This window comes from Ptychodera flava, chromosome 15, assembly GCF_041260155.1.
Source record: "Ptychodera flava strain L36383 chromosome 15, AS_Pfla_20210202, whole genome shotgun sequence".
NCBI lineage: Eukaryota > Metazoa > Hemichordata > Enteropneusta > Ptychoderidae > Ptychodera > Ptychodera flava.
In genome coordinates, this window is record NC_091942.1 from 33,287,164 (window position 1) to 33,313,463 (window position 26,300).

Below are 26,300 nucleotides of genomic sequence, written 5' to 3' on the forward strand. Positions count from 1 at the left end.
ATGGCGGCCTTATTGGATCGTATCACAGAACAAATCTATGTGCATATGTATGACAGACATCCAGCTCTATGGGTTTGCTCAGAATTAGATATATGCATAATTAATGAGGTACAGTATGAAGCATCATAAGGTCTCCCATCATACCATATATGAAGGGTGTACCACTTGTGGTTACTGAGTTATGGACAAATATGTATATTTGAGGTCAAAGGTCACCGAGGTCACGTGACATTTTGTCAAAAAAATTTTATTGCAAGTTATCCCTACATACCAAAAATCAGACCTCTAGCTCTATTGGCTTGCTCAAAATTAGATATGCACATAATTAATGAGGTACAATATGTGGCGTCATAAGCTGTGCCATCATACCATATATGAAGGGTGTACCACTTGTGGTTCCTGAGTTATGGACAAATATGTATATTTGAGGTCAAAGGTCACCAAGGTCACGTGACATTTTGTCAAAATATCTGAGATATCTGCGTGAAAGGATGGACTCATGGATGGACTCATGGACGGACATGACCCAATCTATAAGCCCCCTGGACTTCATCCGTTGGGACTGAAAACTGTGTCACTGCATCCTTTTTGCAATATGAATATGATGAGAAACTAAATTTTTATTTTTCTCGGCCTTATACATCGAGTCTATGGACTGCCTTATACATGGGAGTCTATGGACTGCCTTATACATGGGAGTCTATGGACTGCCTTATACATGGGAGTCTATGGACTGCCTTATACATGGGAGTCTATGGACTGCCTTATACATGGGAGTCTATGGAGACTGCCTTATACATGGGAGTCTATGGAGGTGAAACTAAAAAGTCCTCTAACACGGCCAAATTTGATCGCATTGTGAAACAAATCGACGTGCATCTGTATGGGGTAGGGTACTATCCTTGTGCAAAGTTTGAAAGAAATTGACCTGGGCATCTCTGAGATATCTGCGTGAACGGACGGACGCACGCACGCACGCACGCACGCACGCACGGACATGACCAAACCTATAAGTCCCCCCGGACGGTGTCCGTGGGGACTAAAAACAAAACTTCAGAACCACTCCTCACCTCTTCTGGCTGAGTATCTTCTGAATACATTTTTTGACATCTGACACCAAACCACTGGGAGCCTTCTGGGCCAACAGTGTCAGCAACTGACCAGTCTTGTCAATATGGAAAACACAGAAAAAGTCAGTCAAAATCTTTGCTGATAGACTTGAAGTTTTCAATCCCATTTTACAGTCAATTTGACAACACTTTTGCACTTTATGCATGTACTGGGTTTTGCATCAAGTTTTCAACGATAATCTGTTGAAGCACTTTCTTCTATATTTTTCCTGTTGACGATTGTTTTATCTTGCACAGAGTTTTGAAAATTGTGTACTGCACTATTATGTAAAATCTATAACATTTGCAAGTTGTTGTTATACAATTTCACCATTTCTTGTGGCACATCATAGTGTAAGGTACTGGTAAAAGTTGAGTGTCTGACATAGTTGAAATGACACAAATGGTGATATGACATAAAGAACAGGTGGAGTTGGGTAATAACCAGTTTATTACAGGCAAATGCCAAGAATTTTATAATAACAGGGAAAACCATACATTAATTGCTCTATATGTACTTCACTCTGCCATATGCATAAATAGGGATTAATAATGTAAACAGGCTTGACCATACATCTTTGTATACATGTACCTCTGTCACTGCAGTAACATCATACAGGCACAACACATCCACATCTTACTAAACACCATGAGTCAGGATTTACAGGATTCAGATGAACTTGCCAGGGCAGAACTGAGTACAGTCCAATGTTTCAAATCTAAACACTTACCGGTACCACAAAATATCAATGCTGGCATTTAAAAGTGAATGTTACTAGGGTGAAGCATTACGGTATGTGATAACAATGAAACTGATGAAAACCAAATTATACCTACCCTGACTGGTAGATTGTTGATGACTTCCACATCAGCCATATCAAAGCCTACAGCTGATGGATCAATAACACAGTTGATGATGCATTCCAGTAAACTGCTACTCCACACAGAGATAGGGATGGACTGTAGAGTAAACAAGACATATACATAATGAATAAACAATTGTAACATCCGTTTAATAGAACAGAAATGATGAAGCTACATGTATTTACCTTCTATTTGTGAGTTATCAAATAATTATTATATTCAAAATATTGGTTCAACAATCATGCTTGATCTATTAGTCAATAATCATACCTGACTTATCGTTGCAATCTTCAAATTATCAAACAGTGTATATAGATTATGGTGACATTAGACAGAGATTGTTAACCAGAATATTTCCATTTTAGAGTACTAGTATTTCTGCCTGCTAACTTGCGGCATATAGAAAATTGAATATTAGAGACATATCAGACAAGCATATTGTGTCATGATTGTATCTAGCATTAGTGTGTTGTAAATGTAGCTATGTGAAGGAAAGCAATGGTAAAATATCACAGGCTGTGAACTTATTCTAGCATTTCTTCCTGTTTTTAAGGACCAGTTTTAAATAAATGAAAATTTCCTTCCAGAAGACAGTCCTATTCACAGTGGATTGAATATTACTGAACAATTTTGAACAAGGTGCATGATATAACATAAGATTACCACTACTGTATGGCAGTGACAACCTTTTCTAAAATTCATCACTTACCTTGCCAAGCTCATTAGAATGAAAGGCCAGCAATACTGTTAAGAAATCTATTAGTCTGACAATGACAGTACACTTGGCCTTATTGTAGTCTTCTACTTCCCTTGGTGTAAAGACTGCCCCAGTCATTGTTGACTTGAAACACTTGGCAGCAGAAAAAATGTCTTCCAAGGAAAGTTTTGTCATGAAGAAATCCAAAGACTTGAAGAGGTTGCTTTGCTTCTTCATTGTGGCTGTTTACATGTACAGGAATTCAAAAAGAGCTATGAAGACTCAAACAAATTTCAAAAATGTCCAAAATGACTTTGTGATTTTCAAGTGTGTTATTGTAAATGAGTCCAATACTACTGTAACAATAGAACTATGCCTCTGATCTTATACATTGCAGAGTTAATACCAATGTCATTTACTTATCACAACAGAGTCACACAAGCAGAGATTTTCTGGTATTTCAATACTAACTTTCTTTTGTGACTTTTTTGCGTCATGTTGAAACATAATGGGCAGTGTTCACTCTAATTTGACACCTCTGGAATTGTGAAGCTAGTTTAGGGCACGGTCCGCACCATGTTTAGGGATTTCTCGCAAGTTCCTAGGAGTCAGCCCTATACCAGTATATGCATATGTATATTAATATGTAAAACTTTCTTGAGTTATTGGTGCATCACTTTGTCTTACAGAGCACACTGATTAGCAGGTATAAGGTGTGAAATGCTTTGAATCAGTAATTGAATAACTGAAAATGTTGCTGGCTGCGAATCTGAATGAATCTTTCAGATTGTAGTGCATTCAGCTAAAAAGTGGATTTCACATTGTCATTTCCAGCAGAGAGGTTTGTTAAAAACTACTAGTATTGTTCTCTACCAGACTACTGACACATGCCAAGCTGTACATTTCTTGTCAGCTAATGATAAAGCATGACATGTCTATGTGTCAGCTGCATTGAGTTAGCTTCTAAAACAAAATCTGACAAACAGTATGAAAAGTTTTGTATTTCCTTAACTTATACAGTTTTATTGACGGACAGAAATCAATGTTTTGGTGAAACACCAGAAGGAAGAAAATTTCACACTGACCAGAAAACATATCTGCCGGACTAAGGAGTTTTTCACCAATAACCCAGGTGTAACAGTCCAGGGCAGCTAACAGTAAATCAAACCAGTTCAGTGCAACTTTGACAGAAAATGTCTGCTCCATACTGTCAAGAGTTGGATGTTTCACAATGCCTGTCCTGTGTCCTGCCTTACCACCTCCAGACTCAAACCTAGTTATAAAACAGAAAAAGGCAATGAACAGTAGGATCAGATTGTTTGATAGTTAAACTATACAACAGTACATGGGAAATCAAAACCTGTAGTCATCATGAATTTCCTTATCTTTGAATAGTCTGACATTCTTATAAGACGCTGTATTCTAAAATTTGTAAATTGAAACAAACATAATCGTTTTCAGAAGGAAAAAATCCCTAGAGCACAAGTGTTACAGAAAAATATAAAATATCAGTAAGACTGGTGAAAGTGTAAATGATGGCCTATAATACTTCTGTGTTACAATAAAAGATATATATGTAATTACAATAAAAGATGTAAATTATAGCACAACAATCATTAATTCTTAAACATACCATACATGTGATCACTAGAAACATAACCATTATTTTCAAATCCAGTCATTTTGCAAATGTGACATGTAAAGTTATATGAAGATATGGAAATTCAACTGTAACATTTGTATTACATTTTTCATAATATTTACTGTATTATTTTAGTTCCTGTCTGAGCTATATTTAATATATAGTCTCAGACTGCTTTACATCTTCAATTTGTCTCTGTGTGTTTCTCAATTGACCTAGGTATTCTAGATTTTCTAACCTCTTGTTAGGATTGAAACTTTTTCATGATTTCAAACTTTCCCCATGGCCAACTTTTGACACCAAAACAGAAGACACGTACCTTGATATATAATAGTCTGCATGCTTTTCTCTCAGTGTTTTCTGCATCCACACACTTGGACTATTATTGCCTAAAATATGAAAAATATTTCCAAGTTACTGAGCTGTAGAAACACTGATCTCAGTCATTCTGCCTAAAATATTTTTGATAGATCTTATCAGCTAGAGTATTATGTCCAAATAAACATTGTTTGGGGTGTAGTGTACCTTTAAGATTTTCCAGTCTGAATCTTACAATCTCACTTTGACAAAGTACAGCACTCTACATGTACATACACATTAGATGAAAGCGATTGACAGTAGCAAAATCAATGTTTTCACTTGGCAAATGCTGGTTCTCTAATACTATTTTACTGCCTGATATTACCCCCAAGTTTTGTCAACATTGTCATATTAAAGGCCATAGTTCATTTGCTACATATAACTCCTTTTAATACCAAATTACCACACATACACAATATATGTCAACTTTTGGTACCAAAATGTAATTACAAATTACAGTTAGACATTTTTCTGATGAAATCAGGTTTTGCATTACAATACCATTACTCACAAGACTGTATTGCTACTTGGACCATATCTGTATTATATAAAGGTAAGCACACGTATGATAGATGGATTCTCTATGTAATGGCAATACTTACCTGGTAGCAAAGGCACTAATTTACATATCAAGACCATACACTGATGTCTGCACTCAGTCTGTGGTCTGCCACACTGTTTTAACAACCACATCACAACATGACTCAGAGTAGGACACTCATCTCGGTTGAAATCTCTGCAAAAACATTACGGTAATGTTAGTGTTAATGGACTCAGCTTTTTCATCCTCTGATTGTAAAACTAACAGATCTGTTACAACACATACTGTATATGGCTCAGTGGGAAAGGGAAATGCTGTATCGAGGTAAATTTCCCACTGGTACCTATGACTGTTCTGAACATCCTTATGATGATGACAAGTTTAACTTTCACAACCTTTAACTTTTGACAGAAAGAGAAGTTCATCTCTGCTGGAAACTACAAAATCAACAGACGTATCAGCAAGATTTGCTTATGATTTAATTGAACTTCCACAGAGTGACTAGAGTCTGAATACACCCAATATGAAAACAAAGTCAAGTGCAACAATTATGCAAATACCTAAATCATAGACTCAGTTTTATACAGATTCATAGCAATGAACAGACTTTGGTTCAGATGAGAGATTTTAGAAAAGCTTACCTTGGTACTCTTCTGTTTTTAGATTTGGAATCTTTGTTTAGAAGATTGGATTTCACTCTGACAATCCTCTCCAAATGATTAATCACCTGAACACACTGTTCTTGAGTACCTACAGGGGAAAAAATTTATGTAGCATATCAGATTATATTTATCAATTTAATGAATCAAAACCATAAATCTTCAGGGCTTTATGCAATAATTATAATTTATGAATTAAATAGAAATTGTTTCTTAATGGCACTTTGGCCAAAATGTGGCAACTTTCTGCAAGAAAAAAATACATACACCATACACATACAGCAATACCTGTGGTCCAATGTGATAACAGCACATTACAATTGATACATATTTTGGTAAAAGTTGTCGTTTTTCTCTCTACACATGCATCTTTCCTTAAATCAGATTTATTAGACTGTCATTTTCAAACCCTAGATTGACGACACATACCAAGTGACTTGTCATCAGAATGAGCCATTGCTAAACTGTTGATGTATGTCACCAACACTTCCAATGCAAACTGATCCACCAAGGATTCTTCCTCTCTGTGTGAGAAAAAACCAAAGACATAGAGTTACAGCAACATCACACTGCCATTATGACTCAACAGAAGCAGAAGTTTCCTTTTCAGATTCTCTTTTCAACTTTGCATCCACCTCACTAACCTCCACTGATATTGATGAAAGAATATGGATAAGAAATGGTTGGCAAGAAAAACTGCAGCAAGATGTCAATTGGAAGGCTTATCAAAGGATGTCTGTAGCTGTAATTGTAACATTGAATACCAAGCAATGGCAGAGATATCATTGATTAAAGAAAGAAATCTGAAACCACTGACATACCTGAAGACTGTGTAGATATTATTGAATGCTAAGGCAGCACCAACTCTCTTGAATGCATTTGGATGCAATGCCATGCTGTACAAACGCTTCATCAATGATTTCGTATTGATTGGACTTTTGTCTTGTTGCTGGAATATGGAATAAGAAAATATTTTAGAGGAAAAAATGTCCACCATGTTTGGTAAAGCAAACTCAATTTTAGCACGCTTACAGTATTTTGACAAAATTCAACTCTTGACTACAACACAATACTAGAAATACTCCGTAGTACATTACAATTTGTATATCAAAGATTCTTCAGCAAAGTCTGTCATGTCTCTCATGTATTGACAAATTCATAATTTTATAAAATCTTAAAACATCCTTTTAAGCACAATATTTTCAATCCCTATTTTGAATGATTTGCAAACATATATCTGATTGAGATAGTATATATTTTTTGCACCATTTTTCAACAATGTGTACTCAACCATACAGAACACTCTAAGGGAAAAGTAGGAAGGCCAGTTGTACCTGTTTCATCAAACAAGAGAATGTTAATTTTTCTAATAGATATTAGTCATAGCAAAGGCAGTTTACATGTAATTTTTCTTAGAAAATGACCACTTCAGTTACTTCAGTTACTCATGACATACCGGTACATTCCTAAAGTTTGGCATTTACAATACCTGCAGACCATGATTTTTAGGTTATTTAACACTGATGTTGAAACTTTTACTGTGCTATCTAAATGCATGTACAATGAAATGATTGTTTTAATGGATGCTTCACATTATTGCTTTTATGTTATTCAACAGCCAACCCTCATGGGTACAAGTTAAAGAAAATCTGTAGTTCTGTGTGTCATATCTCTTAGCACTGTACACTTGAAAGATTCTTGAAACAGCCTGATTTGCTCATCCTTGTATTAAACATTCTCTCACAAAAATCAGACCTTTTGACCTTGCATGCCAAATTCACACTTACCTTTTTGGAAGTCTGTTTTATGGACCATTTCAGAAACTCCTTAGTACACTTGGCACTGAAATCCCTCAATGCAGTGTCAGTGGGGTGACATATACCATCCTGGAAGATAGTTGAAACTTTATATTTTTCATGACAACAGTGGAACAAGAGGAAGTATGGCTTTCATACAAGAAAATCTACAGAAAAATAACAAAGCTGAAGTATAACAGAGCCCTTGGTATGTGGTTTTATGGCTTCCATTAAAGTATCCACCTTAGATGCCACAGTTTCCAAATGTCTTTTATAGTTATTCAACTTAGATATTTAAAATGAAAGAACTGGGATGTCCTGGAGATCAGCTTCCATTGTGAAAATGCATGTCAGTATTTAATAAGTCATGCCAGAGCAAAATGCGACAGTAAACAGCTATATGACATTCATCACTTGTACAATGTCTAAAGAGTCATATTCATCGTTAGATATTTCTGTAGGTTTATAAATCCTTTTGAAATGAGAGATATAATAAATGCACAAGGACATACCAAAATAGCATCCAACATAGCAATAGTTTCAGGGCTCTCAAACTTCTTGTTATTGGTAAACCAATGTATCATCTGCATCACTAATGGCTCAAATAACTGTCTGGATACCTGTGGGTGTAAATTCAGACAAACATGTAGCGTACTTTAAACAGCAACTCTTTCATACACCGATCTAAAGTGACAAATCACAACAAGATGAGAATGTTACAGTTTAGATATTTCATTCATTGTTATACAATATAAACTGCTAGAAATACAATGTACTGCCCTTCACACATGATAAACTCCTTTGTCCATACTCCTTCAATAAAGACAAAACATTATGGTAGAGAACAACATGGTTTTACCTAACTATAGTGGCAATTGATAATGAAAAGGTTGATGGAAGTCGTGACCCTACCTGCTCTACATCACATGCTAGCTGTAGTAACACTGGTAAAACCTTCTTATACAGCTTTTCCATGGGTGCCTACAAAACATTACAATCACAAAACACATTAAAATTTTCAGTTGTCTGCCATCAATCAATGTAGTGTTAGTTGGAGAAATTAAGAGATTTTATTATTTTTATCAAGTTATGAACATTTTGTAAAAGTTATTATACTAGTATTATTCCTTTGAACAGGAGTGCACAGTAGACAAGAGAAGTTACAATTTTACAACAAAGTTCTCAAGACTCCACACAAAACTGTTAGTTGTTGGTCATGTTACACAAAACATTTAATATTGTGGTGAAGATACACAGAAAGCAGGCAAATCACAGTGTTAAAGTTTTTATAAATTATGAATGTTGAGGTAAATGTACAATACATAAATACAAAGGGCAAGTAAAAGCGGTACAGGGCACTGGATTTCCCCTTGAATCCCCTAATCCTCTAATCCCTGCAACCATAACAAGTCTGATAGTTTTGCTTGTACAGCATCATTGAATTGAAAATATAAATTTGACCTTTCACAGTAGTTATGAAGGAAAACACAGCATATATGCACTTCAACGAGACTTGCAACTCAAAACTTTTTTTAAGATTAAAGATTGAATCAAAGTATACAGTCACCTAATTCCTTTGCATATGACCATGAATAATAGCGCCAATGGCACTTGATCACAACTGGCACATTGTGAAACTACTCTATCTCTGGGTACACCTGTACATGAAATACTGAATGGGTAGGTGCTGCGGGTTTGGAGTTTGTCAGTAAATGCACACAGAAAACAAAGTCCCGAAGTAGCGAATTCCAGCCATTTTCAAACCACACTGTTTATCAGTGGGGTAAGCAATATTCGCAAAAATCACATTTCCAGGCTATTAGACTATGTTTTACGAAATCACACGTCCTTATTACAAAATAAAACAATCTTTGTCTTTAAATCAATGCGCCAGTAAACAGGTCCAGCAGCTAGTTATGTCATCAAGTCTGTAATGTTAAGGGTCATAACAAATGTGAGAAATCTAAAACATTAAATATGTTGTTTTTTATCAATTTTATTACCAAAAGCGCATGAAAATCTCTGATACTTTGAATCAGCCATCCTGCATATTTGTAACATTCATCAAAACCTCATTTCTGTTCCATAACTCATTAAATAGTCCACAATGCAGGATTGGTGTACATTCCAAAACTACATATATGAAAGACCCCTAAAATCAATTAGTTAAAGGGGGGTTAGAAATATTCCCAAAACTATCTAACCGCTGCTCCGTTTGGCTCCATTTTTCGGAATCGGAACCTTGGAATTAGTCTGAATATCTCTACCAAATATCAATGCAGTCTGTTCAGCGGTTTTTGACTTTTTGTCGTTTACGGAAAATGGACACTGTCCACCACCGGTTGAAGCTAACCCTATATCACAACTTCCAGATGTGATAATGACCTATGGTCATTATGTTAAAAAATACCGCCAATGGCGCTTGGACATAATGACCGCCTAGTATTATCGGCATTTATCAACAACCACACTCACTGTGAATTAGACAGACCACGAAGTCAATGAGCAACATATAGCTGAAAGACTATTTTTCACATTGCGATTTTAAGCTCATTTTTATGAGAAAAGAGACATGTATATGTATATTGAGAAAAAGCAGAAGACATATTTGTAAATTGTTTGTTAAGTGACAATCATATATGCATCTCTTGAAATTTGTGGTTATAAGGTATAACAGTAGTGTAAGAATAATGAGGCATGAATAAGTTAGTAAAGCTAAGTTGACAGTAATTAAGATTACAAAATTATACACTAAGCTGGGGAAATCTGATTGAAATAAATGTTGAAAAGTAGCAAAGTCATGGTCATCTTTTGTCTAATACCTTGTGTAAGTTCATGAACTTTACATAAATCTTGCTATAGATTTGTTGCTAATGGGCAATTACTGTGTTTCAGATCATTTGAGAGCAATCTATCCATGACAGGTTTAAATTGTAATATACTTCTATTTAAAGGAGAGAAACTTCTCAAATAATTTTTTTTCCCTGTAATTTGCTGTGAGAACACATGGACAGATGCTCAGGACTCTATGCTGGTGCTAACCTTGATAACTAACCTACAACTTGTAACGTCATTGTCTAACCTGTTCACCCCAATTTCCCGTAGACAGGTCCACACTCTCCATTGATAACAATGGGTTTGGGCCATACCATTGTAGTGAAAGACTGTAACATGTGAGGTTGTGGATACTTAATCTCTGGAATGTCAAAGTCTGTATATTGACTCAAGGATGTTTACTTAACAAATGCCTAGGGTCATCTCAAAAGTGAGAATCTAAACTATGAAATATGTTTTTTTTAATGCTTTTGATGCCCAAAAGACCATAGAAATCTCTTATACTTCGAATCAGCCATCCTGCATATTTCTAACATTCATCAAAACCTCATTTCTGTTCAACAACTCATAAACAGTCCACAATGCAGGATTGGTGTACATTCCAAAACTACATATATGAAAGACCCCTAAAATCAATTAGATAAAAAGGGGGTTAGAAATTTCCCAAAACTATCTAACCGGCGCTCCGTTTGGCTCCATTTTTCCGAATTGGAACCTTGGAACCAGTCTATGTATCGGTATCAAATATCAACGCAGTCTGTTCAGCAGTTTTTGACTTTTTGTCGTTTACGGAAATGGACGACATCGAACACCGGTTGAAAACACCTCTATATCACAACTTCCAGTTGTGATAATAAAGGTTCACATAAAAATTGTCATTCTGCTTCTCATTACACTACATGTATTTATCTTTTAATACCCATTACTTTTGATATTTTCATTAAATTTGTCTAAGAGAACAAGTACATAACATTTTCCTCTGTCTCTGTAGGGTAATGGTATTTATTATCTTGCAAATACAGGACATTATGTACAACCTGCAAATGATTTCTACTCAGGACTTAAATTCAATTTTCAACAACGAAATCTGACATCAAACATGGGCTGCGTGTTAACAAGCTCAGTACTGTGCTATTAAATGATTGTGGGAGAAGAATACTTGAATTTATTTTATAAACAAAACAAGAATGATAGCAAAATATATCTAGAGCTAAATTTTGGAAATTTATGCAATATGATTTTTGTTGATATTTTTCATTATTACCGAATCATTAATTATTCTGAAACTCAATGATTCATGAATGTATCATTGTACTATGAGCTAGTTTTCCTGTTTGTGTGATAACAGTCAACTCAGATTTGTGAGTTCCTGGCTCAATCACACAGCACACAGAGCTGGAATTTTTATCATTACATTGCTGTGCCTTACCTTGGCTTGTTTAGTGTCTGGTTGCTGAGCTCCTCTGCCAATCATGTACAACACCAACGAATGCAACAACTCACAAGCTGCAACCTAGATTATAACAAGATTTAATATTGCATTTTATTTTATGTAAGCTACACATTACAATGCTATTAATGAACTGAACAACACAATCAATATTATCAATCTACGGCATGTCACAGATTCAAATCCATAAAAGTTAACTCCAATATTAATCCCTGCTAAGGAATACTGTTGAAATACTCTCATGAACTGTTACTAGCATTCTAACCTTCAAAACCAAAGCAATTTAAGAATTATATGACAAATACAGTGAAGCAGTGCCACACTGACAGAGTAACTAACCTTTGTTTGTCTGTCACTGGATGTTGTTGCAAGTTCAACAACCCTTGGCAGAAAGGGATCTGAAAATGAAAATGATAATCACAAAGTGACATCACCAAAATCAAGTTTTCAAATTTCCATACCTAGAAACACAGTACTTTGAGGCTACTGTGATACATCAGCACTGTCTGTTCATCTATCCACAGTGATGGCAAGATTCAGAAACTATATCACAATATTTAACACAAATTAAATTTGTAACTTTAAAGCACAATAAGCTGTAACTTCTTATGCAGTTTTCCAGTATTTCTAATCCGGTTGTGTAATACTTTTGTTTTTTCAGCTGTTAGAATCTTGTCAATTGCCTGGTATTCAACCTGTGTGTTTTTTAACGTGTTTTGTCTAAAGTAACATACATTGCACACAATGTATGGTCTTTGCTTCAACCTAATATCCTGTATTTTGACATGGTACTTGGGATGTGCTTGTTTTCTAAAATAAATATGATGAATATACTGTCACTTAATCAATATCTTTGAAGTTAGGAGCTAGTTCACTCAGCAATTGGTGATTTCATTATTACAACTTACCAAAACAGATGACAGGTTTGATGTCCATGAAAGGAACTGGAAACTGCAATCTCTCCTCAGTATCCCAGGCAACAGCTTTCTTGGCTACTTCATCTTTACTGCTTTCAAGAAGACATGCATTGATGGAGCCACCCAATGAACCAAGCAGCTGAACTATCTTCAGTTTCACTGCAGCCAATGGAGAGTCTTCACTCTGGTATTGAATATGGAATTAATATGATTACAGAACAGAGTTTAATATGATAACATACAAGTGTATAAGGTTCTGACAAAGAGTTCAATGAGCAGCCTCTTTTGCTTTACAAAACTGACAGATGATTGTGTAGATCAGTTATAAAATAACACAGGGTTTTTGATATACACAAACAAGAAACTCTAATGATCTCACTTACATAAGAACATACATTATTTCACTCAGTGCAAATAGGAAAGGATTTTACAGGGGTATCTTGGACATCAGATTGTCTTTCGTCATATGAGTTAAAAGTATGTCTTCATACAAAGCCATGGTATTTCTTTGCTACAGTAATTGTTTGATCTTCATGGTAACAACATTGCTGGTGACACCATTCCCGGATATATGGAGTTTATTTTACCTGTCCTGATGTTTCAGCAGCTTTCAACAGTTTGATGGGGATTTTTTTTCTTCCACGACCAGTACTTGTTTTAGTGAGACTAACAGTCTGAGCCGAGGCACTGTTGTTGTCTGCATAAAAAAGGAAATACTTCATATTTAGAGATATCGTAGTACAGTGTTGAGAGTACAGTGTTGAGATTACTGATGTTCAAAACAAGGATATTATTAAATTTTTGGTACTTTAAAGAATGAAGCACGTACATTTCTCAACTTCATCTGATAAAGAACTTATAGATTGAATTAATTAGCACAATAAGATGACTGAAATGAATTTTGATACAATGATAAAAATTTACATGAAAATACTACTCACATTTCTGGAACAGCGATGAACCATTATATTCTATACTACATTTTCTATGTTTATGCTAATCAACAATACTTGAATTACACATGACATTGCAATATAACAAGTATGCTAGGTTGCTGCAGGTGACATTGCAATAACAAGTATGCTAGGTTGCTGCAGGTGCCAAAATGGTTTCAAAATGATGAAAATTTCAAAGTATCACCATCTAATGAGAACAGTCTAACCAATGACCAGGTCTTATTCTTACCATCATCATCGTCAATTGTACAAAGTTTGTAGCAACATATTAAGTGAATATACATACTGAATATTCCGTTGCAATCCATCTTGTGATCCTGACAGGAGTCTTACTTACTTTTATCAGATGCAGTTTTCAGATAGCCATCAAGACATGGTAGGATGTCTTTGTAGTGAGGCTGTAGTGAAGTCTGTGGCAGATTGAGGGCCCAGCTTTCCAATGCATCTAAACCAGCATGTGCCAATGGCAAGTAACTCAGTCCAATTTTAAATGTGGTCTACAGAGAGACAAAAAAGAAAATGATTTTTAGAAAATAAACAGGCCTTAAAAATTTTATATCCAAAATCAAGAGCAAGGTAACATTTATTTTAATCCACAGCAGTGCATACAGAAGACAATCTTGGTTTTTCTTCCATTCTACATCATATTCACACAGACTTCATATCTATGTGCACTTGAATGTATACGACAATAACTATTGGTCAAATGAGTTGATTGATGTGATGAGTGCCTAACCTGTATAGACTCTCTCACAGCCCCTCATTCGCTACACAGCTCTATCGTCAACCATATGGTGATGCGCCCTCAATGGTCTTTCTAGCAAGTGAGGCTCACTGAGCCAGCCAGGCAATAGTGTAGTGGAGACTTCGCCAGTTCGCTGAGGACAGTATTATGGTCTGAGGTGTAGCCAGCAAGGGACTGTGAGAGAGTCTACTAACCTGTAATGCTGGAACTACAGCAACTACATCAGAAGCAATGATTTCATGGGGCAGTGCTAAAACCAGGAACAAACAAGATGCTAAGAGATCATCCTTGAACTGCTTAAGACGGACCAAGACTTCCTTGACAAATTTCTTGAAGAGATGAAATGCTGCCTCTTTGTCAGTTGTTGTGGGGCTGGTAGACTTAACATCAATAGCCTGCATGTTATGAAAGAAGATGAAAAAACTTACAAATAACAATCTCACTTGTTTTTTAGCAAACAAAGAGCATTGCATTCAGGTAAATTCACCGTACATTCATGAGTTCAATAGTGAAAACAATTTTCTCAAGGTACATTGGATAATGACAGAAAAAATATACTGACGATTCCTGTAGCTTGTGATAAGTTACCTTTTACATGAAACAAATTACATAAATTGCACATAATTAGTTATGACTCATATCTTTTACTATTCATTGATTTTTTTTGGGGGGGGGAGGGTGTTTAACTTACCTTAAAGTAACCAATTTTCTGACATATCTTCATGCACACTGACAGAAGTTTGTAGAAACCACTGACAAGGGGGAGTTGTGTTGACAGTACGATGACTTCATGACCAAATGTGTAAGCCCATCTTTCAAAGTAGTATGGACAATGGTCAGGCAAGAAATCTCTGTGATACAGACAATCGAATAATGGTCAGGCAAGAAATCTCTGCGATACAGACAATTGGACAATGGTCAGGCAAGAAATCTCTGTGATATAGACAATACAATGTTACATTATAGTTACTAGTAGTCTTTCTCATTTTGATGAATGACTTACAAGTATATTGTATCAGTTTTGCACAGGAATGCGTAAGGACACTGTACATGTACATCTGGCTATATGTGCAGTGAAGATATGCACCTTAGGTACAAATTTTAGAACTCACAATTTTAGAATACTTTTCTGTTTTGTTGCTTTTCCATTCTGGAGTAAATGAAGCTTTCACATTGTGTTGTTTTTGTAGAAATTAAAGGTTTAATGTTGCTCTATAAAGTTAACATATAGGGGAACTGCAGCCATTTGAGTTTCAATGCATACAACAAGTATTGCTGTCTTGCTGTCTCTGTCCTATTTCATATCGGAGCCTAGATGTTCAATGTTTTAACTATAGTTTGGAAAGATGCATAATAAATGGTATGGGAACTTAGGTATCATTTATGTTGTCCTCATTAACTGCATTGTTACTACAAATGCAATACCAGTAACATAACAGAAGAACCCCAGTAAAATTTACCAGGGTACCGGCCTTAAAGAAAATAAATACTGATATTCTTGTGCTTCCACAACACTATGATTCTAAATATTGATCACAGATATCTTATACAGAAAATCCAAATTTCAGATGGCAGCTTTATGGGTATGGTCTACACTTGTTGAAGTAAAAAAAAACTTACAACAATACAGTCATTCCATTTAGAAGTGATTATTACCTGCTGAAATCAACAAGGTTGACAAATATCTGGAAATCCTTGGGTTTAACAGGCTGAAGTCCAGCCACTGGATCAGATGATGGATTGGCTGAACTAGGTGTAGCTTCAATGTTACTTGGACCAGGCTCAGTTGATAACTGCAAAACAAGGCAAAATAAATAATAATTCTTACTACCTTAAATAGCTTTTGTTCAGTGCTATGGGGCAAACAACATGATATTGCAATGCATTGTGGGTAAAAGTATACTTCTCATGGCAGCAAATTTTGAGATAGTGATCAAATAAATATTCTGTTTGATCGTGAAACTAGTTACATTTATGTATCTTTTCAAATTTTTTGTCATTTCTGGTATAGATTCCTGTATAACCTAATATCTATTTTGGCTTCACTAGTCTTATGTGTTCTACCTGTAGAGGCGCCAAGAATCTCACAATGACGGTCAGTGTGTATCTACTTTCATCCAGTATACAATGCTTTCATAAGAGTAACCAGATATGAACTGTAAATGCTCACGTGTTTCATTATATATTGAAGTTATGTGTAAATTTGAACCTTTGCCACATGTTTGCAACTTCATTGAAATTATTATGATCAACATAATGAACAATAATCACCGCGATTAATTCTAAAAGGTCATGAAGTATACAAATATGTAATTAGCTGAAATAAAAATATTAAAGTAATTTTACTGCTCTTATTGTATCACCACTTTATCTAGCAAATGTAATTACCGTTGGCCAAGTCCTTCAAGCCATATATGTCGAGCTGTGAAAGCTCATTAGATATGCAAATTATAAATAAGCTGACATGAAAATGTGAAATGACTTTCGATATTGTTTTGATCTAGTACCTGGTATAATCATCAATGTACATAGCATGTTTTGCCAACTTTGATCAAGTAAATCCCGGTATATATCCCTAATAAGCAAAGTTAATTAAATATGTAAATTAGGAAGTGGCTTTAGTAAAAATGCTTAGTGATTGTCAGTAATGTTGTATCATGGTATCTGCAATATGTGTAGCAAGTTTTGTCAACTTTGGTCAAGTCAATTCAGACATATATCTCTAATTAGGAAAGTTCATTAAATATGCAAATTAGGAATTGGCTGAAGAGGAAATGCTTGATGACTTTCATAATATTGAATTATAGAGTCTTTAATATACATAGTAAGTTTCATCAATTTTGATCAAGTCCATTAAGATAAATATACCTAATTATGAAAATTCATTTAATATTAAAATTAGGTTTTGGCTGAAGTAAAAATGTCTTTTGACTTTCAATAATGTTATATCACAGTATCTTTGATGTATATAGTAAGTTTCAACAACTACAATCAAGTTAATTCAGATTTATATCCCTAATTGGGAAAGTTCATTAAATATGCAAATTCGGAATTGGCTGAAGTAAAATGTTTAATGACTTTCAAAATGTTGTATCATAGTGGCTTCAATACATGTAGCAAGTTTCATCAACTTTGGTCCAGTCATTTCAAATATATATTCCTAATTAACAAAGTTCATGAAATATGCAAATTAGGAATTGGCTGAAATTAAAACGCTTAAAGACTTTCAATAATGTTAAATCATAGTATCTTTAATATACATACCAAGTTTGGTTAATTTTGATCAAGTCAAATCAGACATATATCCCTAGTTAGGAAAGTTCATTAAATATGCAAATTAGCATTTATCTTTCATGTCATCCTTAATGGTTCCCACTGCTGATATATCTTGGTGTGATCAACATTTGTAGCAAATCTCATCAAATTTGTGTAGTTGTTTTTAATATATATCCATTTTTTCTAAAATCATTAATTATGCAAATGAGCAAAAAGTATGCAAGCCACACCCACCAAAAACTAATCAGTTCTTGCCATTTGCTAACTAATATATGTACCAGATTTGATTCTGATCTGATAAGCCGTTTTTGAGATAATGGACCAACAGACAGACACACAGACGGACAGACAGACAGACAGACAGACATCGCTGCGACATATGCTCACGTGTGTAAACACGTGAGCAAAAAATGCTTAATGATTGTCAATAATGTTGTATCATGGTATCTGCAATATATGTAGCAAGTTTTGTCAACTTTGTTCAAGTCAATTCAGATATATATCTCCTATAAGGAAAGTTCATTAAATGTGCAAATTAGGAATTGGCTGAAGAGAAAATGCTTAATGACTTTCAATAATATTGTATTATAGTGTCTTTAATGTACATAGCAAGTTTCATCAATTTTGATCAAGTCAATTCAGATAAATATCCCTAATTATGAAAATTCATTTAATATGCAAATTTGGAATTGGCTGAAGTAAAAAATGTCTTTTGACTTTCAATACTGTTATATCACAGTATATTTGATGTATATAGCAAGTTTCAACAACTGCAATCAAGTCAATTCAGATATATATCCCTAATTGGGAAAGCTCATTAAATATGCAAATTCGGAATTGGCTGAAGTAAAAATGCTTAAAGACTCTCAAAAATGTTAATCATAGTAGCTCCAAATACATGAAGCAGGTTTCATCAACGTCAGTCCAGTCAATTCAAATATATATCCCTAATTAGCAAAGTTCATTAAATGTGCAAATTAGGAATTGGCTAAAGTTAAAACGCTTAATGACTTTCAATAATGTTAAATAATAGTATCTTTAATATACATACCAAGTTTGGTCAATTTTGATCGAGTCAAACCAGACATCTATCCCTAATTAGGAAAGTTCATTAAATATGCAAATTAGCAACTATCTTTCATGTAACGCCTTAATGGTTCCCACTGCTGATATATCTTGGTGTGATCAATATTTGTAGCAAATCTCATCAAATTGTGTACAGTCGTTTTTAGTGTATATCCGTTTTTTCTAAAATCATTAATTATGCAAATGAGCAAAAAGTATGCAAGCCACACCCACCAAAAACTAATCAGTTCTTGCCATTTGCTAACTGAATATATGTACCAGATTTGATTCTGATCTGATCAGCCGTTTTTGAGATATCGGACCAACAGACAGACAGACAGACAGACAGACAGACAGACAGACAGACACACGGACACACAGACAGACAGACATCGCTGCGACATATGCTCACGTGTGTTAACACGTGAGCAAAAAACAGCAAATTTCTTTCAATAATGTGCTTGTGATTATTCATTTGCGGCAATGTTGGACTCTGATCCTTGTTTAACATACATTCATCTTATGTACAGCACACCTATGATCAACACAATAAATTATGTATCACTGAATGAAAGGGCAAAGTTGTATTACCTGATCATCTTGAGTTGTCTTGTTTGATGTGAGATCTAACTTCTTCAATATTCTCAGTATACCACTGATCAGTTCATCATAAATGATCCCGTGCAGAACTTTACGCTCTTGGGGTGGTAGTCCAATGTCAGCTTCCTGAAACACATTATCATGAATACAGTCATTTCAATTGTAATTCTATCCATAAGACTTTCCCGCTAACAACAAGCCTCACTTATGATTCTCAATATAAGACATTATCTAACCTGGCCATTCAAACTGTAAGGAATACATGACAAAGGGTAAAATCACCAAAGCGTAAAATCACAAACTTTTAACTCTTTAGGGTAAACATTAGCATTGATTTTGATGATTTTGTCAATCCTATTACTGTGTACAGTGAAATTGATAATATGACTGAAATTTAAACCTGGATCACAATCACCTTTGATAACAATGGGTTTGGGCCAAACTGTCATACCGATAGTAAATGGGTTAAAATCCTCATGGAAGCCGGTTATCTAGTTTCACAACTTTCACAAACAAAGGTAAACTGCGCGTTATATCATTTGTCATACACTTGGAGATGTGCATTTAATTTGTTGTTTTATCACCATGGTGATACCCTGTAGGTCAGCTTCACACCATCAACTCAATGGCAAGAGTGATTACCTTTAAACGAGAGCTATCCAGTAGATGAGACCACAGATCAAGATAATCTCTGTATGACACTCTCCTGCTATCTGATAAGACATCTTCATTGGTCTCATCAACTTCTACACCTGCTATGTCATACACTTCCTGCCAACAAAATTTTGAGGAAAATTAAAAAGTTGAAACAGATTACACAAGAGAAAATAATAGATTTACAAGTACATCAGTAACAGAAAGAAAAACACAGTTTAGGGATTAAAACTAGACACACACAAAGGGTCCTTGCCAAAGTCTTGTTTTGTTGAATTGAGGGAAGTCTTGAATTGCAGAGCTGGGTACATAGACCTGACGACTGATCATCTTTACACTGTCATTACACAAATCCGACATGAAAATAAATAAATTTATTTCAAAGTGAGCACTGTCACTGATGTAAATGGTATATCTCATTATAATATCACAGTCAATCAATGCATGTGTACCTGCATGTAGTATAGGCATGCTATGTAAATGTCACATACACAATGTTTTATCATAATATTTGTTGATATGGTCATGTGACTAGCATTTGTTTCATGGATGTACAGAAATATACATACCCCTTCCAAGACCACAGGTTGTGAGCATGTTCTGATCAGCCCTTGATAAACTGAAAATGGAAGAAAGATATCAAGGTTATTATTTCCAATATACGAACACTTCTTTTAAGAGACAATCCATACGGTCAAAGTTCAATTAGGGTCAAAGAGTTCAACTTTGGGTAAGAACAGAGACTGTGAACAACTTGTGATGCAATGTCAAGTCTAACCAATTTTATATCGTAAATTTCTGAGTGATAGCTTTTCCTTATGTTGTGTGGTTGAACTCCTCTAGTATATGTTTACAGTACACACACACAGAAACCTACCAACTCTTGATATGAAAGTTCTGAGAGTTGCTCCTTTGGGTGAGAGTGCTCCAAAAACGGCTGTTATGCACTTGAAACAAATGTAGTGGAGTTTCTTGCCAAGTCTGGGGAAATTCTCAAACAGGATGACCACCATTTTCTCCAAGGAACTCAGGAAGGTATCGGAAACCTAAAATGACATTACAGTTACAATTGTCAAGCTGTTGTTATGAGGCACTAGTTGGCACTGTAACATTTTTGCTATTGATACTATCATGTGACCTTTCACTTTTAAACTGCAGATATTTTGGTAAGAGATAGTGACTACCCTGTGTAGAACTCTTGATTTCAAAATTAAAAATTCTAAATCAACGTCTTAATGTTTTGGCATTCTTTCTTGATCAAACTCCCTGTGTACATGTATATGCAATTTTTCTTACGCATTTTTTGCAGCATACATCTACTTGTAAATTTTCTTTCTGAAATGACAGAGATTAAAATCACTGACTTACCTCATCTAATTCTCTAACAATGCTAGCCAGAGCCTCTAGGAAACTTGGAAGATGTGGAATTTTGTCATCTATCAACTCACTCTGACTGTGGAACAAGAACACACAAATATTCTGAGTGAACTACATGTACGTACAGCTCAGTTACTTACACGTATAAACAGAATGATTGAAGGACCCTATTGTGAAATTTCAATTTGGAACAAAAATATGCTGTACCCTAAATACAAGTATCACTGACTGTGTAACTGTAAAACCACCTTCTTGGCCTAAACCTTTGTTGGCATTTACAACAGGTACATGTAGTATTTCACAAAAACTCAGCTGATGAATAGTAACAAGAATTTCGTTGAAACATCACAAAGTATGAATTGATCAAATAAATAATTTGAACATCATAGACCATTAGCTGACAAGAACTTAATCCTTACAAGTTTGTTAACAGAATTTGCCACTTATTGGCAGTGGGGCAGGGGTTGGTTTGCTTAAATATCTTAGACCACAAACTATAAATTGTATAATGAATGAAATCTATTTTCACTATGTCCTTGCATGCAACTAAATTTACTTAATTAGCTGCTTCTGCCATTATTTCCCTGGGACATTTTTGATAAACTGATAAAATGGATGTTGAGAGAGTCTCTCAATGTCAGGATAAGACAAGAAATGACAAACATTCAACTTTTAGCTTTTCAGCCTTTGATATTAAAAGAACTTGCAGTTCAAGTCTACTATACCAAACTAGTTGTATAATGTGACTTGATCAACCAAGATAACATCAGTCTCTTGTCTCCACATCAACATTCTAATAAATCAACAAATTTTATTGAAAAACTTACTTGAAGTAGAGCTGTTCGCTTCTCTGTATCATCTCATTAAACATGAACATGACATCATCCTCAGAGAGAAAAAGCTTACATGGCTGTGTGTGCACAAATGAACCGTACACAATATTAGTTACAAAATATCCATGGGTTAGAAAATTCACAAGTTCATATCCTTGACACAAACATAGACCTCACAATACCAGTGATTTTATGGGCTAAGATTCATTAAGTTACTTCAATTGAAAGACTTGAAATTAACTTTTTTATTTGGTAGTGCAAGAGGACAACCATGGCTTGAAATTAAATGAACAGGCCTGAGAGAATATCTGGTGGTGCACTTTTTACCTTGTCATACATTTATATGGATATATTTAAATGAGAATAAGTATGGAGAGTGCGCATCACTGTAAAATACAATTACTATACAAAACTGTCACTATATCAGTTTTCTTCTAATATAGGTTAATCACAGAGCCAAATAAATATAAGATGAAAATACCCACATCATCAACATTCTAGCATTTTGATTGGCCACAAGAAATACAGCATGACATAATTGACAGCTGATGATCAACTGATTATTTGTTGTGACAGTTTCATGAAATTTAGATAAAATCGCTAAGCATGGTTTGGAAAAGTACAAAAGCCAGCTCAGCACTGAAAGAAGTTTGTGCCAACATGAAATATTCTCCACATTCTGGTACATTGATTGTTCCATTTCATGATACATGTGAATGAGTGGTAGTGACCTGGGACAACTATTTCCAGAAATTAGTCCTTCCCGGGCAATGTTTGTTTGCCAAGGGATGAGTGATTGTAAGCCCTACTGAAAAGTTAGGCACAAACTACAGGCATGTGTTGGCACCAGGGAGATTGTCTCATCAGAAAACTTACTCAACAGATTACAATTTCAATGGAAAACAAAAGGCTATCACACCTCCATAAACCTCTTACAGAGTAGAACAAAGGCAATCCCAGGGATCGCGAACAGTGCCTTTAAGAACAAACTTCCATCTAAATTTACTGGTTGAAAAAACAACTTATTCACTGGGTACTTACAGCAGCCAGTAGGCCATAGCCTTTGATGGCTATGGAGATTTCTCTAGTGCCACTGGTGACATCATCAATGATACTGCGAAACTTCTTCACAAAACTCTACAAAATGTAATAACATAAAATTATGTCTTTAGTTGTGAAGGTTTGATATTTAGTAACTTAGTATAAATTATACGTATTTTCACAAAACTATTTTTTAATATAATTTTTGGTGGAAATTCAACAGAACAACCGTTCTACTGCAGCATTGATTTGCAATATGGTATAGCATTCAAACAATTACCAATTCACAGAAATAATTTATACTAACCACAATTAATTATGCAACATGAAGTCAGATGATACAAGAAATATGTTGCTAAATCTGTAATACTGTAAAATCCTACCATACTTGATGAAACTTACATGAGACTGTTGTTTGACAAGCTCGGTGTTAGAAAGCATAAACAGTTAAGTCGCCAATGTCAAGGCAGTTCCTGTATGGTACTTTACTACAAGCATATCAACAATAACACCTACAGTTCAGAGAGTTGAATATAGCATTCAAGATAGCGAACGGAATCTAGCCACTTGCAACTCTAAAACTATTCACTAACACATGGATTGACCGTGATTAACATTATCAGTGTTTTTGTTAAGGTTGGGGAACATAGGTAAATGATTTGGGAACCCCGGTAACATTTCTACTGTCCCCTGATCTGATTGCATTGATATACCAAGGGGACCCCGGTAAAATGACTGGGGAACCCTGTAACATTTACCGGGGTACCGGCCTTTACAAAAACACTGATTAAACATTATTCTGAAAGAAAGAAAAGTGTAAACTTCTCTAGACTTTTCTATACCTTAAAAATTGCTGCATTGTGGGCTTTGTCTTTCCTGACTGTCTCCACCAGCATGACAGATACTTGTTTGAGGAAGGCTTCCAATGCTGCATATCCAGCTGTTTTCATTTCTCTGTTGTGATGTTGGCACCATTCAAACAGTTTCTCATACATCTCCTGGTTAAACCAGAAAAACAACAGAAATCTGGCATAACATTAAAATTGTTGAATGTCCAGGTACATGTATTTTAGCTGGTAGCCATTATCTCTGCTATGGGTGTTTTGTATCTGCCGTGGTTTATTTTTTAAATTACCATGGTTTTGTGAATTTCTATCATTAAATTACAAATGAAATGTCTTTATAAATTTGATATTACATGTGAGCCATGGAAAAAGGTATAATGGACCCAAACAAGTGTTCTAGTAATTTATATGGGTGCTAACAGTTCAAACAGACATCTCAGAACTGTCTGTAGACATTTGTATTATAAGGTACAGATCAAGGTTTTACATTCAAGTTGGAACTACATGTATGATGCTTTCAAAGCAATGGAAGTAAGTACAATGGATAAAAATTTTGCGATATTAGTTGCCATACAAGTTATCAACAAAGACTATTGCAGCCTACATGTATGAGTTACTCAAGTTAACTTATTGAAGTAATTTTATACAAAAACATTCACTGTTTTTTGCAAAACAAAATCTCATGTAGTGTTTCCTGGCCAGCATTTTGCAATGTTTTCTTGTACTTAAAAACCAAAATCATAATTAAGTTATGAGTGCTTCATCCTGTGCTATCAAGGCTGTCAAAACATATTTTTGACAATCAGTCAGACCGTGACGTCACTTATAATATACAAGAGAAGGTTGTCTTTACCTCGTAATCATCAAGTAGATATTTGTTGAACTGTGGGGCATGTCTGGCAAGTAGCCACAGCCCTGCTTTAGGTACGTCATATCTGGTGTAGTCAGTTTTGTAAATTATCATCCGAGAAAAACGGAAAATGTCCCATGCATGAGGTGACTCTACAGTAAAAAAAGAAAAACTCTATACTGTAATACTGGACTTCATGTAAAACCAATTTATACCTTAATCAAAATTTTCATAACAAAAATATAAATTACTTAACAAGAATTTATGCACAGGATGAGTGTATCACAGATATGATAAGTTTAATCGGTAACTGTATTTGTATGAATGATGCGGCAACAGTTGAGAGAAAGTTCATTGCCATCAGCTGTACTACTTAAAACAGCAACAAAAATACCACATCTACCATGTGTCCTGCAATGCACTAATCTCATTGTATTAAGCTCTTTACAAATATATGCTGTATTCAAGTACACTTGTACCAAGGAGAGTTCTTGTATGTTGGTTATCAGGGCAGTTTTGAGCACACTATGTATAATGATGTCACCATACATACAGCTAAAATGATAATAAAGTTGTTGCATAGGTGTCAAACCATATCACTGGCACCCACATTGCAAACATAGTCTCTCAAGAACAAAGAACGAATACTGTGGTTTACCTTCTTCTACTGACTGTGTGAAATTAGTCAACAGATGAGTTAATCCAAGGAGACATCCGGATATGACTGGGAACTCAGGCTGCTTTGTTTTGGACTGCATCTGTGTAGTGAGGACAACACTTTCGTCAATTATTTATGTTTTTAAAATACACGTATACATATGGTATTACAGAACGTGGCAACAATTGCACAACTCCATTCAAGCTTGTCATATCTATGCCTACATGTACATTGTACATGGACCTCAAAATGCCTGTTTGCCTCTCTCACAGTGTCTTTGTTTAAGTCATGTCTGTCAAACTATCTCTCCATTCTCTTTCACAAGACAAACTTCACAAGTTTGTTGGAAAACCTGTACATGATGATTGACAAAGCTGATCCATGACTTTGTACCCACATAAACAGAAGCAGATATGTACCTGGTCTTTGAGTGCTTTCATGTAGACATTGACCAGCCTATCAGAGTAACCCATCATGAATTCTGGGTAATAGTCAGCAAATACACCAAGAATGTGGTAAATTCCATGTTT

At 35.0% G+C, this 26,300-nt stretch overlaps 1 protein-coding gene across 1 annotated transcript in view; it reads right to left on the minus strand.

Moving 5' to 3' along the window:
- The window catches only part of LOC139151947 (DNA-dependent protein kinase catalytic subunit-like), a 97,374-nt gene that overhangs the window by 66,336 nt on the left and 4,738 nt on the right, over nt 1–26,300 (minus strand). The window contains exons 5-35 of the mRNA XM_070725011.1: nt 26,190–26,300; nt 25,771–25,870; nt 25,116–25,264; nt 24,260–24,415; nt 23,418–23,513; nt 22,371–22,453; nt 21,535–21,619; nt 21,044–21,212; nt 20,736–20,785; nt 20,155–20,283; nt 19,504–19,638; nt 16,228–16,364; nt 15,263–15,422; nt 14,766–14,966; nt 14,164–14,323; nt 13,458–13,567; nt 12,862–13,054; nt 12,293–12,351; nt 11,933–12,016; nt 8,581–8,649; nt 8,181–8,288; nt 7,660–7,758; nt 6,694–6,821; nt 6,302–6,396; nt 5,855–5,963; nt 5,275–5,408; nt 4,632–4,701; nt 3,756–3,943; nt 2,683–2,912; nt 1,947–2,069; nt 1,071–1,165 (exon numbers count right to left, since the gene is read on the minus strand). The exon at nt 26,190–26,300 is cut by the window's right edge and continues 2 nt beyond it. Of these exons, the coding sequence (XP_070581112.1) occupies nt 1,071–1,165; nt 1,947–2,069; nt 2,683–2,912; nt 3,756–3,943; nt 4,632–4,701; nt 5,275–5,408; nt 5,855–5,963; nt 6,302–6,396; nt 6,694–6,821; nt 7,660–7,758; nt 8,181–8,288; nt 8,581–8,649; nt 11,933–12,016; nt 12,293–12,351; nt 12,862–13,054; nt 13,458–13,567; nt 14,164–14,323; nt 14,766–14,966; nt 15,263–15,422; nt 16,228–16,364; nt 19,504–19,638; nt 20,155–20,283; nt 20,736–20,785; nt 21,044–21,212; nt 21,535–21,619; nt 22,371–22,453; nt 23,418–23,513; nt 24,260–24,415; nt 25,116–25,264; nt 25,771–25,870; nt 26,190–26,300 (3,815 nt within the window). The remainder of the gene's footprint in view (nt 1–1,070; nt 1,166–1,946; nt 2,070–2,682; nt 2,913–3,755; nt 3,944–4,631; nt 4,702–5,274; nt 5,409–5,854; nt 5,964–6,301; nt 6,397–6,693; nt 6,822–7,659; nt 7,759–8,180; nt 8,289–8,580; nt 8,650–11,932; nt 12,017–12,292; nt 12,352–12,861; nt 13,055–13,457; nt 13,568–14,163; nt 14,324–14,765; nt 14,967–15,262; nt 15,423–16,227; nt 16,365–19,503; nt 19,639–20,154; nt 20,284–20,735; nt 20,786–21,043; nt 21,213–21,534; nt 21,620–22,370; nt 22,454–23,417; nt 23,514–24,259; nt 24,416–25,115; nt 25,265–25,770; nt 25,871–26,189) is intronic.